The sequence below is a fragment of the Plodia interpunctella genome, chromosome 1, assembly GCF_027563975.2.
Source record: "Plodia interpunctella isolate USDA-ARS_2022_Savannah chromosome 1, ilPloInte3.2, whole genome shotgun sequence".
Classification (NCBI taxonomy): domain Eukaryota; kingdom Metazoa; phylum Arthropoda; class Insecta; order Lepidoptera; family Pyralidae; genus Plodia; species Plodia interpunctella.
Genome location: NC_071294.1, coordinates 3,047,133 through 3,066,042, shown reverse-complemented (window position 1 = coordinate 3,066,042; position 18,910 = coordinate 3,047,133). Strand labels below are relative to the sequence as shown.

The 18,910-nt window shown below is 35.6% G+C and overlaps 1 protein-coding gene across 2 annotated transcripts; it reads right to left on the bottom strand.

Moving 5' to 3' along the window:
- Positions 1–401: 401 nt before the first annotated feature.
- wg (wingless) lies at positions 402–18,634 on the bottom strand. Of its 2 annotated transcripts, none has more exons than XM_053746972.1 (4): positions 18,461–18,634; positions 12,042–12,304; positions 4,334–4,632; positions 402–3,258 (listed from the first exon to the last, which is right to left on the bottom strand). In XM_053746972.1, exons 1-4 carry the CDS (start codon positions 18,556–18,558, stop codon positions 2,734–2,736), a joined length of 1,185 nt encoding a protein of 394 aa, XP_053602947.1. In that variant the 5' UTR covers positions 18,559–18,634; the 3' UTR covers positions 402–2,733. The 2 variants fall into 2 exon arrangements, with proteins under 2 accessions (XP_053602947.1, XP_053602953.1); XM_053746978.2 differs by lacking the exon at positions 18,461–18,634 and adding an exon at positions 12,484–12,578.
- Between the last annotated feature and the right edge of the window lie 276 nt (positions 18,635–18,910).

Below are 18,910 nucleotides of genomic sequence, written 5' to 3'. Positions count from 1 at the left end.
ACACATAGGAGCTTGTCGCTTTACCGGCAATATTCAAATTCAAATCATTTATTCAGAAATTAGACCTTCACAGGAACTTTTTCACGACTTTTATATATTAGAATAAAAACACAGACTTTCTTGCCGATGTTAATGGTGTAAGCTCATGGGTATATAATAGAATAACGTAAACTTTTTCCGGAAGTAATTGATGCTTCACAAAACGTAATTAGATATAGACGGCATAAGTGGTACACAGAAGACGTCCTAGACGAACGACAGAATGAGATAAATCCAGACAGAATGAGAGTAATTCACACATTTGATATTTACGAATGGCGCCGCGTCATGCTGCCTTTCCGCATTTTTCGCTTACCCAGGACACCGGATTGAGTAGATAAGTTCAATAAAAACACATAATATTTGATCAATTTTGTATTTTTAGTAACAACTAATCAATATTTTAATTATAAATAGATACTGCTAATGTACAACCAATATTAATAGTGTCAACCCCAAAAGCGGTCAGTGGACGAAATATCATTTCAAAAAGGTACATTAATTTATACAACAATAAGCTTTGAGATACAGTTAAGTTCAGCTGATTTCAATAGTATTGTTCACTAATATTAACAATAATAATGCTAAATTGACATAAATAACTTAAAAAATTACTAATAATGACATTATTTACACGCGTAAAACTTTTGATGGGAAATTTTATTGGTTTAAGTGAAATTACTGTCAGGCGTAAAATGCTTAAAATGGCACCAAAATCAACTTTAGAATACACTGGTATAAGATTAAGTTAAAATAAGTTTTTATCACAATCGCTTTCGTTCTAAAACAATGGCTATAGGCTTATGCAGTCATGGACATTAAATCTACGAATATTAAAAAAAAAATGTTCAGTCTTTTTAAATCCGACGTGCTATCAGTTCGATTGACTACATTCTTTTTCATGCAATTTATCATTAAAATGCATCAAATGGTGCGGGCAATTCAATAAAAAGATGAGAAAAAGAATTACAAATAAAACTTTGCGAAATCACATGATTTAAGTAATCGCAATGCATGCCTGGACGATGTCACAGTTTTCTTTTTAATTCAAAATGTCTATTTACTATTTACAGAGATCCAAAATACAGATTTTAAAAAAAGGTAAGTACAAATACCTGTATTAAAAAACACCGATTGTTTTGACATCGGATTTATTTACTAAAAACTAAGATTATTTTACTATTGAATGGCAATTTCAATGTAAAATAAAATAAATTAAAACAAGTTTAATAAATATTTGTTTTTATAAAAACATACCTACATCGAGACTATTATGTTCGTTGAAGTATCATACAATTTAAGCTCACAGGTAGGCTATCTATAATACTTATTAGCTAAAACTATGTTATATCACATATGAAATATCATTCACGTTGATATAATAAGTACATTTATAAATAATAAAGCTATTTATTCATTGACGGCTACACTATAGCACATCTATAGTATCCGGGAGTCAGAATTAGTAAATTTTTGAAACGCAGAAAAATGTTATATTGTAAATGTTAAACGTCAAATTGTATCCGTTAATTGTCGAAAATTGTTATTGATTTTTCAAGAAATTCCATCACTAATATATATCTTCTAATTCAATAAATACAAGAATTAAAAACGAAATGGAATTAAGAACAGTTTCTTTTAAGTCTGTAAATACTTACTATGAATACTTCCATACGTAGTAACATGCTTATAAATGGACGAGTATTAAATACTATAACAAAAGTCAAGAGTTTGCGTGCTACCTTATCTCAACACATCAGACTCAACACGCATACAAATATAATACGTATAATACTGATTATTTAATTCCTTTAATATTTAATTAAAATTCTCCTCGAGAGCGGTTATCTCGTAATGTGGGACACTTTTACGATGGTGCTACTTACTCTCTGATAAGGCAGAATGCAGTTTGCGCACGAACACCCAAGAAGATACTTTATGCAAATGCCATTAAGCCACAATTTCCATTAACTGGCTTAATTATAATATGAAATTATAATTACAAGATAATTTCGCTCTTGGATCTTAAAACAGTTATGCGTCGACGTGCCGACGTCTAAATAGAAAGTACATGAAATATTACTTATTACAATGCCACTACATCGTAACTTGATATTTGTCTGAAAATTTAACTTTGCAAATGATATTAAGAAATACCAGTCAAAGTCACAGCGAACATTCGCATAGTCTCTTCAATAGGTGCGGCAGATAATATTATAATAATTCCTAATTACAAATAAATAATAGCTAACCGCGTAAGGAAACCAATAAACCCAATTTCATTTATAAAACAGGGATGACAGACTGACAGAAATATATCGTCGATAAACTGGTCTCATTAATTTCCGAACGTCAGTGTCCACAAAAAAGAAAATAACATTACTAGATCACATGTTCGCACTTAATAGCCAAATAAATTAACCGAACGAGTAGCTTATTTAAATTTCACGCCGTATCAATTATCGTACATAAAGAAGAAATAAAGAGTGATACAGAACTATTTACATAAGTCAACATGAAAAACGATATATACTACTTCGATAGTTGAATAAGTGAAGCGATTATGTACAAGGTCCGTTATCTGCCATCGAGTACTTAAATAGGTCCACTCTCGTCCGAGTCACAATCACAACCATCCAGCACTACACAGAATCACTTCGATCACAAATGTCCCAGTCATTAGCGTCCGGCCGCCTATAAACACGTGTGAACCACTTTTTCTGTGCGACAGAGCTTGCATTTGACTTCGCAGCACCAGTGGAACGTGCAGTTACATCGTTCCACCACGAACATGGTCTCCGTCCTGTACCCTCGTCCGCAACACATGAGGTCGCAGCCGTCGACACCGATGCTGGTGTCGTTGCAAGCCCTCCCGTGCGTCCCGGGAATGCCCAACCTTGGGTTCTTTTCACAGAAACCAGGCGATGAATCCAGATATACGAGGTCCTTTACCCCTGGATATTTGTGGTCTGGATTGTGTGGTCGCAATTTGAATTTATATCGGTCCTTCCGTGGCACCCTGTGCGGCGCCGCATCGTTCCGCTGTGCAGGCTCCAGATCTGTATTTGGCATCATAACTCGTGACGCCCCATCGAAGCGATCTTTCAATGCGTCGCCCACCGAGCGAAAAGTTGGCAGCCTCATCCAACAGGTCTTCACTGTGCACGAACCCGACATGCCGTGGCACTTGCAGTCCTGACGCATCTCCGTTTGCACGTGCTGTGAACAAAATTAAACAATAAACATCTAACATTTTAATCTATCCCAACTTAACAGGAGGTCTGTAATGTCCAAATATCTTTAAATTCCTACGATAAGCTTCGATACGAGTGATCGATGATCTCTTAGGCGCACTCCATCGATCGCATCTCACGATCGAGCAAATTGTTACAAATCGTGAAGAGGTGGGCCGGTCGTCACCGCGTGTGGACTGATCATAAATCATAATCTAGGGACATTCATCATTCTTAGAAGGTAGATAAATGACGTGAGGATTGGAGACAGTAAATATTTTCCTATCCACGAGCGCAGGCGCTTCGGGGAACGTGTGCGTTGGTGTTTATTCATTCTCATGTAGATATGTGGATATTTTGTATGCCTAGTGTCCAAATATGTGTTAAACAATCGCTGGAATGTCGTGAATATTCATCAGGTGGACACCCAGTGCGTCTGGCGTGACAGGAATTAAGCGCAAGACTTAATGATGTGTCTGGGTGGCTCGGGGCGTCTGCTCTCCCTTTTTGATAAATTTTGGAAGGAACGACAGTGAGTATGCAAATGTGGGTGTGCAGTGGGAGGGAGATGCGCGAGCGCAACGAATGGGTGCCTGTTGCGTAGTCGTCGCGCGATGGGCCGCCCCGCCGCCGCATAATTAATATTACACTTAGCAACACGTCAAGTAGCCGACGATCGATCGTCACCCGTAATGGTAATGTAAACACGTACGTTGACAAAGGCCGTCGTCTCACTGTTTTGTTTAATGGATGTTTATGAGGTGCTACTGTGGAGTGGCGATTGGATAAGTGATATTGATCGATGGGAATGTCAACAAGCCGTAGACCAATCATCGCGAGATTACTTCTCGGAATGGCACTACACTTATGCACATTAATTTTTTACTGTATCGTGTAGTTTGTCTATTTTGAGAAATCACCTACATAGATCTTTGGAATAATCTCCGATGCAATGACTATGAATAGCAAATAGTTATTACAATTGTAACTACTACTGTCTGTCTCTATATTGTATCTCAGTGTACATAAACTGTTGAATCAATATATTGAGTAATGCTTACCGCTCTGCCCGCTTCGTTGTTGTGCAAATTCATCTTCTCCCTTAGCGTCTTCCCTCTCTCTCCCGTATCGACGAATTCTCGACTAAATCTGAATCCAAAGCCGATATTATCGCTACAGCCGCCCCACTTCCAAACGCGGACGTTGGCAGCGGTAGCGGCGCGGGAGCGGAGCGGCGAGCGGTCGACGTGCGAGTAATCGCACGTACAAGACTCGATGGATCCCTCGGCGCACGCGCGGGCGACAGCGTGCGTCACTCCAGCGCTCGTGATAGCGTAGATGAATGCTGTTTCGCGACAACCTAGGACAATATAATTATGTTAGTTTTGAACTTTAGAAAGACATGCCTATTTTTTTATATAAACCTAAACTTTCTAGGTTAGTGAGTTATTAAGATGAGAGATGTATTAAGATGTCACATATCTCATTTCTTTTTGTTTCCATGTAAGTTGTCTTAAAGTTGGCAAGTACTATTTTTGTAAGTACAGTTTACCTCATCACGCACCAACAGTAGAATGTTCAGTTCTAATTGAGAAATTGAATGGATTTTCTTTCAAGTAAACCTAACAGAGTTAATATTCATTGAAAGGTTTGGCACAGAGCGATCATTGTGCAGCATTTATTGATCTCATACGAATACATAAATCGATGCTCTCATCCCGTATCGAATACTATAAATAATTAATGGCCTGACATTAGAATCAAATACTCATAAAATACAATTAAAAGAGAGAGGGTATATCTCGACGATTGAAAATAAAAGAAGTGCCTCTTACCTACCCGAGAGATTATAAATTTGATCATTACAACTGGTACGGCGCGCATCGAATCCTCTCTCTTAATATCGATTTAATAGCCCTCGTACTTTTATCGATTAATACCATACTCATTGTCTACGCGAGAGGATCGCTACGATGATATTATTAACGGATAATACTGGACGTCGATGAATAATGAATACCTCAGTGGACTCGATTAAAAAAACAGTGCATAAACTTTCTCGATTGTCGTGTACAGCCATTATCTCGTTATTAATTCACGTGCGTAGACATTGTAATTTTACGGCATAATACGGTTTAATAACTGAGCTATTGTTATTGGAAGCCCATCTCATTAAAGGCTTTCGCTCAAGATATGATGGAATTTCTCGGATGCTATAAAACTGCAGGCTCTGATAGCGTTGGTTGAATAAAAAACAAAAATTAAGTGGTAATTATTGCAAAGCTAATATATGTGTAATCACATGTCACCACCGCGGCTGGTGCCATTCGTTAGGAAATATACTGCGTCCCGCGATCGCCTTTGGTGGGCTTCCGGCCACCTCGGCCACAATGAAATACAATCTAAAAATCTGGCCAAGCGCGAGTCCACTCACGGGACAAAGGCTTTTAAATTTTAAGTATTTTTTTTTATTTAGATAATTATTATTTATGATAATCACAATTTTGTCCTAAATCTGATTTTATTTTTAATTTGGTGTTAATTTTGAATTTAACGTAACTTATTCAATACACCTTTAATATAGATTTTCATGTGAACGGAACAGCTATCTATGAAATTCTGAACTACATGTATAAATAAATATTATATATAAATACAAAATGAAAGTATTGTTGTTATTTATAACAATAAAATGATATGAGGAGCGGACCGCGCCAGCTTTATTAAGGGCTCAATAAGCAAATGAAATCATTTTTTTATTGAGATGTCATCATGCACGGATATAAATTACCGTCGGCACACAGCGGCATCCCGCGTTCTTTTTTTGTGATTCCCTTTGGGATGTTATACAAAAGTATTTTATTCAGCAATTACTTGAGACGATCGACCGGGAATTTTAATGTCAATTTCGCCATCATTCAATGCTCGGACGAAATTAATTCAAGATACGAAAACGAACGGGCCGAGCCGAGCATTTATCTTCTGTAATGTCTGCGGAACGTTCTCTCGCATTAACTATAACGAATAGGTGGGGGCCAATTAAATATGGCACACGTAAATAACCGTCGTTAAATAATAGCTTTCGGCTAATCCGATTTACAGTTGACATCTCAAAGGTAATGTGCAAATAAGAGAGGCTCAAGATGGTCTTTTTGTCAACTTAGTACCTCGAGCGAATTATGAGCAAATAAATTTTAAAATACAAGTTTCCATGTGTCTTTGTTTTCAATGAACATGTGTTTTCGGCAATATTTATATACCTATTTAATTATTTTTAACTAACTAGTTGTAAGTCACAAAGTCGTTCCAGCGTTCTTTATTTCTTAGCAACGTGGTAGGTTTATGGATATAAAATTTGTAAACGATTCTTGACTTCGAGAATGATCATTTAAACAGCAATAGAAGTCAAGTTCCAACGACGGGTGTCCCGGGGCCACGTGCTGTGAAGCACCTCTCATCAAACCACAGCTGCCCGGACAGATGTCGAAAAACAACACTCTCCATTTACCCGACTAACGGGACAACTATCACACCAACAAATAAACGACAACTGGAAACAATTTTTAATTGCCGCGCGAGAATTTTTAAGGCTTGTCGATCCATGACTCACTGCCAACTAGTTTGATTCCATTCGGTAGTGAAATCTATTACAAGTTTAACTATAAATAAATTGGACAATTTATTATCACATCCGGGACAAAAGACACTGTCACATTTTGCGAATAATCGCGACGTAGAAAAATTATGACAGATGCAAGTCTGGCTCATCCGCTGCAGCGCATTAGTTACGGCATTAATAAAACGCAAATACCCATCCCAACTAACCAAACCTAATCTGACTTATACTATACAAATACAACAATCATTAATTCCCATCCACGATAAAATACAAGTAATTAAGGCATACTATTATTTTATTATGGCAATTTCGCCCCATCAAATAGCAGTCAAATAAGAACAAACATGAGTAATGTAGATCTATAAAAGTAAATTATTATTATAACTGATAATAAAGTGTGTCCGTGGATTATCTGTGCGGATAATAAATGGTCCCGAAGTGGGTTTACAGCGAGCGATAATTCCTTCCATTCGGATCCCAGTTAAGGTGAGGCGTTGAAAATTTATAAAAGTCAAAAAGTCGTTAAACCGGCCGTCTGTCCACTCGGCAAAATAAAATTTAATCACTGTTGACGTTTGACGAACACCTGGCCTCAAAGAACAAACCATTAAATAATTCAAAATTAATGCACTAATTAAATATGTTCCTGTCCGCATTAAGTCATCACGCGGTGTTTCTACAAGATTAATTTGAAGGATTGACTTATGAGTACCAGCGATTTCGCGCTCCGAGCCTTATTTATTACGACTTTATATTATTCAAATTTGATGAGACGTAATTACTCAAAACAACCATAAATCACTCGTTTTATAATAAGACGTTTGGCCGGTTTAGACATCGTTCTATCGGACAGCTTTATCGACGAATGATGAAGTCATTGATGTGTTATTTGTATCTAAACTCTCTTTATGACAACATAATGACATTTTATTTATTTATGCTGAGAATAAAGAACCAGCAGCATCCAAGGAGCCTCAGGAACTATTTCTGAAGTCATTCGTTAACGTAATGAGATCGCAATTTATTTCTCCATTGAAACACAGAAATAGAATACAGATAATTTTTACTGCGAAGTCACATTCACATCGAGAGCGGGCAATAAAAAGTAATAATTCATTTTCGTTATGCCGAGCACGGATGATAATTTCACATTGAGGCCGCGCTCCGAGGCCTCAATGCGACAATTCAAAATTACATCGGCTGTATATCACTCATTGTGAGAGACACAAAGCGTGCCAGCTACCACTCGCCACCATCCTCCACCAGGGCCCGGCCTCGTCCACACAATGGATACTTTATTTTCAAACTTAGGAAGAAAAATACCAAAAACAATTTAATTTTTAGGTGAGTTCCCTAAAAACGATAAACTCGCGTGAGCATCCAATAAAAACAGGTAACACGCCGATCATCGCGGCAACTACATCGAAATTTAATCGACTCATTTCAGTTTCACAAAACGTGTGTTATCTCGAAAACAATTCAAACGCCACAAAACCCAAAACGCTTATCTAATTGAGCATTAAATATTTCGTCGAGGGCATTTTATATCCGTTTTATTTTGGGTGTCGATCGTTTTATACGTTTTATCCACCCACGACGTCGGAATCTCGGGGCTAACAGAGATACACCAAAACAGGAAATATTTTAAAAAGGTCGGCTTTATTGGCCGAGTTACCTGCCATTAGGAGTCGTGTTAGGTGTAAACGTGGCTTCCGTGGTGTCCTGTGTTGCGAGCAGAGCTAAACTACGCTGCGGGGGGCGGCCGCGCCGCGGGGCCTCGGACCATATATTTTTCTATTCTCGAAACGACAAAGCCACGGCGAATAAAGGCCGGACCATTGTGCCGTTGTCATCATTTGTGTTAATACGATCCTTGAGGTTTACTCCACAATGCGATGAAGTTGTCCCGTCGACGTGTCAATGGCGTGTCAACGTGTAAATTAGTAATTATTCGTATCCCATCCGGGGGTCTTTGTGATCGCGATCTGTAATTATGTCAACGGTATTCAGACGTATTTTGATGAGCTGGAGTTCGAAGTGATGTTTGCTATTTTTTTATGAGTAGCGTTATGGTCTCCCGTGGCGTCCGTTGTCAGTTTTTATGCGATCCTCAAACGACGTAATTGCAATGTATTAAAAAGTTTATCGAGGCTATTCCGACTGCGCTGCTGAGCAACTGCGATTCGCTGCCAGCTTGCCCTTAATAAAGTAATATGTTCTAAATGGACACGCATATAACATAAATTTTGTAATCTCTTTGCTCTTTTTATCAAATGAAATTATTACGATGGTGGTCCGAGTTCGTGCTATATCTGGCTTTTAATTTAGAAAAATGTTACTTTGCCTTTATGGCGCATTCGATTAACGGTATTTGCTCTAGGCAATCGCTTTATGATAGTTACCATTAATATTTTTCGTATAATTGTTTTGCTTAACTTCTAGATCGCTCGACTGGTAGTCAAGAACAATTTAGTCACCAATTGTTTTAAACAAAAAAGAATCATATAGTGCAAATACATCGTCATAATTATGAAAAGAATTTGAAAATTGCACCAAGTGATTCTCAAGATTGTGTATGTTAATTAAAATATTTCACCTTTTTATACAAATTAATAAAAAACTGAACCGTTCAGCTAATAATTCTTTTGATATACCTGGCCATTCAAGCAATATTCAGGTCGAAATTCGCCCGAGGCGTATGCTGACCTGCAGACGACTTTTTTTATATTTATTATAAACATTAATGTTGTGTAAACATATAAATCTAATTGCGATTTGTTACCAATTTACTTTTCCATGAATATTTAATGTTTATTGCGTCTCGTCCAACAGGGACGTAATTAAAAAATATGGTGACATTTGTGTTACGCATTGCTTTAAATTTTATGGCAGGTAGACATGTGTTGCTTCGGATTTATAACCTGATCGTGACATCGTTCGATTTGAGTGAACGTCCGATTTTTGGCAGCAGAATCGACGTTGAAAAATAAAACACAGACCAATTCAAAAACTTGGCCGCTCACACTGCTTCTTGTAAAATCCTACTGTTTTTGTATATTTGAATTAGTTAAAAAAGACTAACAAATTTACACAATACTTACATTTGAATAAGACTGCATTAAAACATTTTCGTTTTCTTTTTTAATTTGCCAAAACTTGGAACGAATTTAAAATTCTTGGTTAGTTAAACTATAATATATAACTTAAAATATTTTATTTGCCCTCTGTCCTATGTTATATTCCTTCTTTCACAAAAATATTGAGGCGTGTGGTTCCGCCCTAGAATAGGACCACTCCATATCCTCTCGTGGATGTCGTATAAGGCGACCAAGGGACACACAGCCTAGGTAGCTGATAGGCAACAATAGCATTTCCAAGAAAGGTTGACGTCAGTCAGGCGGCCGGTTGTAAAATAACAGCCAAATTTTAAATTCCGGGCTTCATGGCTTCACAGTCCCGAATACAACCGGGAACATGCAGATGAGAGAGAGATACAGAAATATTTTATATCGAATATGTATTACCAAGCTGCACGGCAGAAAGAACCAAGTTTTTAAGCTAAACTAAACAAAGTCGCGTCAAAAGCCTAGTCGCAAACGAAACATGCCGCAGTCGCGGTCGAAGGCCATCAAAACTAATAGAAACATCTCACCGAAAGCGCTTGCACAATTCATTAACGTATTGGAGGCGAGGTCAATAACCGGGCCGTAAACCCGGGCCAACCGAAACGTGCTCCAAAAGTGATCGAATTAGACCCAGATACCGACAATACCAGATAACCCTCTAATGCAACACACTGAACTCAAAACGCACTATCTAAATTTTTATTAGCACTTATGATGTTACGTAATACAAATTACACTTTCATTGTTAAAAAACGAAGTTGAATCACAAAACAGTTTTTGCTAAAAGGCCAGATGTTCCAACATATAATAAGCCCTATCGCACAATGAATCGAAATCGGACACCGGAGACAGCACAGCCTGATACGAAACTCACAATAACAAACGAATTTATACCGTAACTAAACGTAATAAGCACCAACAATATCTATAACAGCGTTGAAAAAATTTGAATAATAACAAAAAACGTTCATTCAAGGTTGATAAAAATTTAATTTCTTACACTTTTTGCCAGGACGAAAGTAAAAGAAAACTATATTTTCCCGTATATTATCAAATAAATCATTAACTGTCTCCATTCACTGTACTTGTGTGACCAGTTTGGGTCTAATGGATAACTATTTGCTGATATTAATCTATTGATTGTAATCTACATCCATTCAAATCAACTAAATGTATTCATGCTGGCGCGATTTGAACCGGTGTTTATGGCATAATACATGGGTTTTTATTGAATCTCATACTCAAATTAGAATCATTATAAATATTTTATTTATGAATGCTTGTGTATTTATAAATTAGTGCAAAATTCAGAATTTTGAATAAGGTAATGAGTTAGAATATATAATAACCTCTCGATAAAACAAAAGACAACATACAATAACTTCTCATTCTCAAATAAATATTTATAAATTTAAACTTCGATCACAGTTGATTCAATTATTTAAAACAACATTCAATAAAGAATTCTCAAAGGGAATTCAAAAAAGGCATACATTCGACGGACAAAAAGAGAGGAACGGGAACTCAAACGTCATTCGGTTGCATGTAATTGATCCAGGATGTTTTATCTTGATGAGCCCTTTATATGTGCCCCCGACTCGCTACCCTCCGCTCAATACAGATAAAATCTTTTAAAAGGGTTGCCAACTAAAGATATCACTTAATTTGTAGCCACTCTTTGTAGCAGGAATTAGGAGCTTGTAAAAAATATAAACCTTTTTGTACATCGGGCTTTTTGCAGGGTTCAACTGTACATTGGGAGACGGAATGTCGACTAAATTTTTTAAAAGATCATTCAATACTTTTTAATCTGTTTCCTTAGTATTTTCGTAGTTATGTACCTTTTTGTTTTGTTCTTTTTTTCTCGTTGTATTAAGACAAGAATGACGCGTGTTCTCAAAATCGCTATTTAAATATCGCTTTTATTATTGTCCTTTTTTATGTTGGAGTCGAGCGTGATGCGAGTATTAACTGAACCCTTGTCAAGTGTTTTGTCATCATTACAAAATCTGATAATCTACTTACCTCTGTCGACGATCTTGCCAAATAAGTTCTTTCCTCGCAAGAAGTTTCTTGTGGAACAGTTCCATCTTCTATACTTGAACTGGTGTTGGCATTCGGCTACGGCCATGCTGGCCCCCTTGGCCACAGCAGCCAGCACGCCAGGGTTCTCTCTGGCCAGTCTCCTCTGTTTCCGTCTGAGCGTCGCGTGCACTGCTGGATCCATATAAAGCACTCCGGGTGACATTGGCGACAGGTTATTTGGCTCACCCGCCTTAGCTATTCCCCTGCAAACAAAACATGTCTTAAGAAAAAGATAGCTGAAAAACAAAGCCTACCTAAGTTGTCGAAAGTCGAAAAAAGAGCAAACACTTTACGGCGAGAACGCCACTTAAAGCAATGGGTTCAACTTGAAATGAAATGCTCATTTGAGAAGGTAAAGACAACAAACAATTGACGACCGAACTGTCAATCTGCAGACGTTTAGATAAATATTTGCGTCCCGCATTAATCCTCGAAGACTGAGCGAGCAAACACTAGTGTGGAGACTGGAGAGCGATCGGAATCAGGCGTGTTGACTCGCCGCGGACTGGTACTAAAAAAAACTCGGGCCACTCTCGCTTGGAAATCGTATTACTTTTCTATTTACCCTTCTTTGTAGTCGAGTGTTACGTAAATATGAATGTGTTCGTCGGAAATTCTCATTTCCTTCAAGAATTCATGAGACGCTGCGACAATACTTTTTTTAAAGTTTTTAACTGGTCGAATAGGGCTAACACACTTATTACTTGCTTTAATTAAAACGCTTATTCCTTTCACGTTACATTTTGCGAATAATAATGCATTCATATTGTAAATTCCAAAGATAATACTTTATTTTATAACTCGTTCGAAATAAGTACATCCATTTATGGTATCAATTTCTTGTCATAGTCTTTTTTTTCTACAAGAACGTCTAGCGTGTGTGGTCATTTTTATAATGTTGCAATGAAATGGAATATATACAAAATATCTGTTACGTTCTACTTCTTTCATATCTTTACGAAAGGTTCTTAAAAATTATTTCCAGCAAAATTCAGCATAATTATGATAAATTTAAACTGACTGATTCATATGGAGAGGTATTTTTTTCTAAATTACCTAAAAATCAAGCCCTGGCCAAAAGGTTTACATACATTAAAATAACAGGTAATAAATCATTCGAAATGTAGTCATAAAAATGTCACGCGATGCACCCAAATCTGCACTAATCAAACCAATCTTAATCCAGCCGTGGGTGCTATAAATTGACAAAACTTGTCAATTCTACACCCACAGAGTAAAAACAAAAACGCGTATGTCCATATTTGATTGGAATAATAAATATCCTTTGCACTTGTCACGTCGTCAAGATCAAATACTAGAAAAAAAGTTCCTCAATGGCTTTCACGGGCAAACGTGATGTTTACTTTGAGATAAGTCTGTGTGAATGTGTCAAAATAACAAATATTGTCTCTGGTGCGTTTGTCTCTTTATGGCAATTAAGCCTTTTCCGAGTTATTATGACTGGGGTCTTTAATTTGTTTAAAGGCTGTCAGTTAGCAATGAAGTGTTTTATTAATTCATTTTCGTATGAAAAAGACTCGTGTAGGTATTATGGTAAATGAATTAATAAAACACTATGTAAGTACATACAAGCTTTTATTTAACTTGCAATGTAACTATGTTTGCTCTTTCCCCCTATGTCTATTCGAGTGGAATCTTAAGCAACTTAATTTTTAAATATATCTTCAACTGATTGACCAGAAATTTTGTATACACATTTGGTTTAGATGACAAGGATTATTGTGATAAGCATGACCTGATGATGTGCCCAGGACCGGCTCCAGACGTAGCAACTTCTGAAAGGACATGCTTTTTTTGTCACACATTGAATGCAATAAGATCTCTCTCTGACAACAATAAAAACTTGTGCCAAAATTTTTTTTTTTTGTAAATATCTTATTTCAATTTTTTTTTATTCTTTTTTTTTTCTCGTGTTATAATTATAGTTGGAATGTCTTCTACTATTTTAAAAGTACTAATTATTTACGCATGTTAACTAATAAATATCATGAAAATTATCATGCTGTTAGTTTCAAATAAAAAAAAAAATGTTGCAACAGCACGTGCAAAGTACACAACTAAAGTTATTTATTATTTAATTTGTTGTCATCTCGAGGCGTCACAATATCAAAGATGGCCATGTATCGTAGGCCCCAACACACCTTTATAGATAACTTTTCAGTTGGAAAATTTGGATTTATGAGTACATGTCGGGTGTCTTTATAAATTGGTCGGGTTATCTCGCGATATAGTGACGCTCGCACGCGATTCCACCGTAAGGTAATATGGAGTACGCGAGATGCATATGAAATTAAGTGAGCTGTGGCGATTTCTTTTTTACTGGTTGAAAATAAACTTTATTTGTGGCCAGGATTTATACAAATTAGCCAACAAAAAAATGTTTTATTAATGCTTTATATACAGTTAGTAGTTATGTAGGTAGTAACCATTTTTTCCTTGGCTGGACACGTTACCGCGCGTCTTCATTTAAATTGTTTGCTTCATCCAAACAAACTCTGTCACGTCTGTCTGTACGAGATAAACTCAAAAACTACTACACGGATTTTAAAGCGGTTTTACCAATAGATAGTGTAATTTCTGAAAAAGGAAAAAATCACCATTATATTAGGTGTTTAATTTGTTATGTTTTTACCGGAGAGCCGTTAGTTATATAATATATACCAACACTCAAATATATATTTATTTATTTATTTTTATTATCGCTGTTAATTATAAGGTCTAATTATCTATACACGCCAAAACAATAAATATATTTGTTTAAAACAATTAAGTTTCTTTCCTTGGCGTTTGTCACAATACAATCTTGTAATGATATTTCGTTCAACATTTTATAAAAATTGATAGGCAGGTTGTCACCTTGTCACACATTAACAAGCTTTATTTAAAAGCTCCATTAAAGTAATTGGTTAGGATCTTGAATTGGAATGGTGACTCTTCCGGCAGCTGGGATTTCGCTCAAGTGGTTAGTACGCTTTATTTAACCCCCCGATTGAAAAAAGTGTGTATAGTATGTACTTTTCAACTTTGATATCGTAGCTCGTAAATATAGATTTTATGATTTGTGATATTTTTTTTCGCAGAGTCGTGTAGATTTATTTCTGTCTGTATGTTTAAACGCGCGTCTAGCAAAAACTACTGGATGGAATTGGATGTGGTTTTCATAGCTGTATAGTGGATCGTCTAACTTAAAATCCGGTACAAGTTTCATCGCGAAACATTGCTTCAATCCACCAGATATATTGACAATAATAAGGCGAACCCGCGGGCAAAAGCCAGTTAGTAATTAGTAAATAAATAATAATATACTGAGAAATTTTATAAAACTAAAAATCTACTACAATTTTGAAAATATATTTAGCCACTTGTGGTACAGTATACGGCGTGTGGTTCCGCCCTAGAATAGGACCACTCCATATCCTCCAGTGGATGTCGTACGAGGCGGCTAAAGGAACACAAAGCCTTAACAGCTAATAAGAAACGACAGCATTCCCAAAGAGTGTTGACGCCAGGCGGGAGGCTCGTTATAAAACCTTAGCCAAATCTTACAAATTTAATGGCAATTTTTTACGCTAACCCTGGGCTTTGGGGCGTCACAGCTCCGGGTGCGACGAATGAAGATGAGAAATACATTTCGTACGCACCTATGACATAAATTAGCACCCAATTTTTAGGCACAAAATAGCTCTAACTATTGACTTATTATGTACACATTTTATTCGCAGTTGAGTAAATAAATTGTGTAAAAATTGTTACAGTAGTAAGTGAAAACAAACGAACAGACGCGTCATTTATTAGCGTTTGAACGTTAAAATAAATTGTTTTCTTCTACTTAAGCTACTATGATACGTATAAAAAGGCATATACATATCATATTATGCTGATATATCATACCTAATGTTAAAATAACATGTTACATGTTCTTTTTTGCTAGTAGTTTGTAGCATATTTATTAATACTGAATTGGTGTGAGAAATTGAAATAACTGTCAATGTTCTGAATAACCGTATGATAATCTGAATATTGTTCTACTTACATATTATAAAATGAAGTCCCCTCTGTTGTGTCTGTCTGTCTGTCTATACGCGATAAACTCAAAAACCATCGGACCTTTTAATGTTCGGTTTGCATCAATAGTTGGTATGATTCCTGAGGACGGTTTACATTTATAATAGTTTTACTCGAGCGAAGCCAGGACAAGCAGCTAGTTTTATGTAAACGAAACAGGTATTCGTGAGAAAATCTGAATTCTCAGGACATTATTTTATTAATATACGATATGGTTGGACTTTTATATAATATACATTATTACAGCAATAGTTTCGAAGTTATTCATAATAAAATATACAAAATAAATTATACAAGTCAAGGTAAATTTCGTTCTATATGTTGCCCGGGGCTTCGCTCCCGTGGGAATTTTCAGATAAAATATATCCTATAGCACTAGCTACAGCTTCCATTACACTATATTATAGCAAAGTATTTTTTTTAATCGGTTCGGTAGGTAATTCCGGAGATTACCCGCCTCAAACATACAAGCACACAAACGCTTACCTCTTTGTAATAATTGTATAGATGTAATATAATAAATAAAATTAATAAACTAAACGTTCGTAATATTGTACTTAACAAATTATTTTTCTGAAATAAGTTTAATTTTTTACTATTTTTCATTGCACGCAATAATATAAACAATTAAAATGTGGACTTATTTGTTTAATGCAATGCGCACGCGCCAGTGTCTGCCGTCAGTCATCGCTCAACAAAAATGATAATGAAACAAAGGTTTTTAAAGCGTTTAGAATAGACAAAAATATGTATAAATGTGTACAAAAATATATTTGTACTTTATAAATGAACACACTATAATATTATTTGATAATTATTTGGCAAATATATCGTTGTGTTATAATTTTTTTTATTGTTTTCAATTCTCCGTCGACTTTTAAGTTATCTGTGGTGAGATCATATATAAAGGTATCTTCAGAAGGAAATAAGCAAATTTTCTCGTCTTTAAAAAATATTTCTAAAAATTCATAATAATTCATATTTACATTTCCGTCAAATTATCAATTAAGAAAATACGTAAAACTTTTTTTTTATCATTACAAAACACATTCTTTCTAATTTTAACAGTGGATAGGTATTTACAATTTAGGCCAATTATATACAAAATCATTTAATAGATTTACATAATGAAATCTAAAATAATAACATTATTGTTTACAGAAATCGAATTCGAAGTTGATAATTACATACTAATGTTAAACTTTATTGCACATTCGGAAATAATTATTGGCTAATTTTGTTTAGCTTAATAAAATTGATCAAATTAAAAGGTACTTAAATATTAATCAAACAGTATTATAAAGTGATATATCAAATATAAATATTTATATAAACTTGCTATAAAAAACAATTAGCTAAAATTAATTTCCAATTATATATTTCCACTGTTGAATTTATTAAAAAAAAAAAAACAATTCTAATAGATTTTGTAAGCTACTTTAGAGATTAGGTCGTGCGCATACCGGGAGAACTATGATAGCGAATACAAATATAACATAATTCTACTGTCAGTCAAAGTCTACAGTAACAAACCGAACTGGTGTAGAAACACTTTTATTTTCGTCATTCAACCGTATTGATTTCCTATTTTTCATTTGCTTTTAAAGAAAAGTTTGTTTATTAGCAAATAAATACGACATTTTAATTAATTGTTCGGTAAAAAGAAAATCGTATCGGATTTATAAGCACTCAAAGTTTTTATTGACATTTAACACAGTGATCAAAATTGAGTGCTCATTTCAAACTAATTACTCGATAAATCACAGTTCTGATCTGCCAAAACGAGATTTCACTACTTAGTTCCCACTATCATAAAGTTTTAGTGCCTATTTTGCTATTTGAGCTCCGTTTATCATTCTCGCACAAGTGTGTTTACGCCTTTAATAATGGTATGTTAATTATTCATACGATGTGAAAACATGTGCATTACTAAGATACAAACATACTATGTATTATGTGTATGTTACAATGCGGAAGTTTGAATATTCATGAGACAAGCTTTTTGAAGGGGATTCCCAATTTATTTTTAATCAGCAATTTTGTTATTTTTGTCAACTATAATTCCTAAGTAATCAGTGATAAAAATACCTAATGGACTAATAAATATTATTAGATTTAAATCAGCAAAAACATATACAAACGGTGACAGAAAAAAAATCAAATTTTAATACACACACATCTCATATAAGTGACTTGGTAACTAACCACAAAAAATTCCCTACTCAAAAACACTTCTCGAACATAACCTCAAACCAAAACACACAGGCACTTACCACCACATACTCCCGCGTCCTCTCCTGGGCTTGGTCCCGACGGCCTCGCACCTCAACCACAAAACAGTGATCACAAACAACCACAAACACTTCATCATTGGGCGGTGCCGCGTCCTTACATTAGTGCTCGGTGGAAGCACAGTACCGTCTGACTCGAACGCCGGTCTACCAAGGCGGAGCCCCGGTAGTGGGAGGCTCACCTGCCACACCGCCCGATTGGTCTCACTGCTTTTTTTAATCTGTGCCGAGTTTGGGTCATTAGGTGAGTTATGCAATGTTAGATAATGGATTACGATATCGGTTTCAATTGTTTTTCGTTTGCATTTCGTGGGTCTGTTGCGCATAAATGAATTAACTGATAAACTCAAATATTAACAACAAATAGTTAATCAAATAGGTATTTTCTTATAAAGCAAGCTTTAAATATTCCATGTGAATATTCAAATATAA

Coding starts and splice junctions, on each gene's coding strand:
- wg (XM_053746972.1), bottom strand. CDS start 18,558: ATGATGAAGTGTTTGTGGTTGTTTGTGATCACTGTTTTGTGGTTGAGG. Junction 4,633..12,041: donor TGGCAAGATCGTCGACAGAG/GTAAGTAGATTA, acceptor ATATTGTCCTAG/GTTGTCGCGAAACAGCATTC. Junction 3,259..4,333: donor ACAACGAAGCGGGCAGAGCG/GTAAGCATTACT, acceptor TTTTGTTCACAG/CACGTGCAAACGGAGATGCG.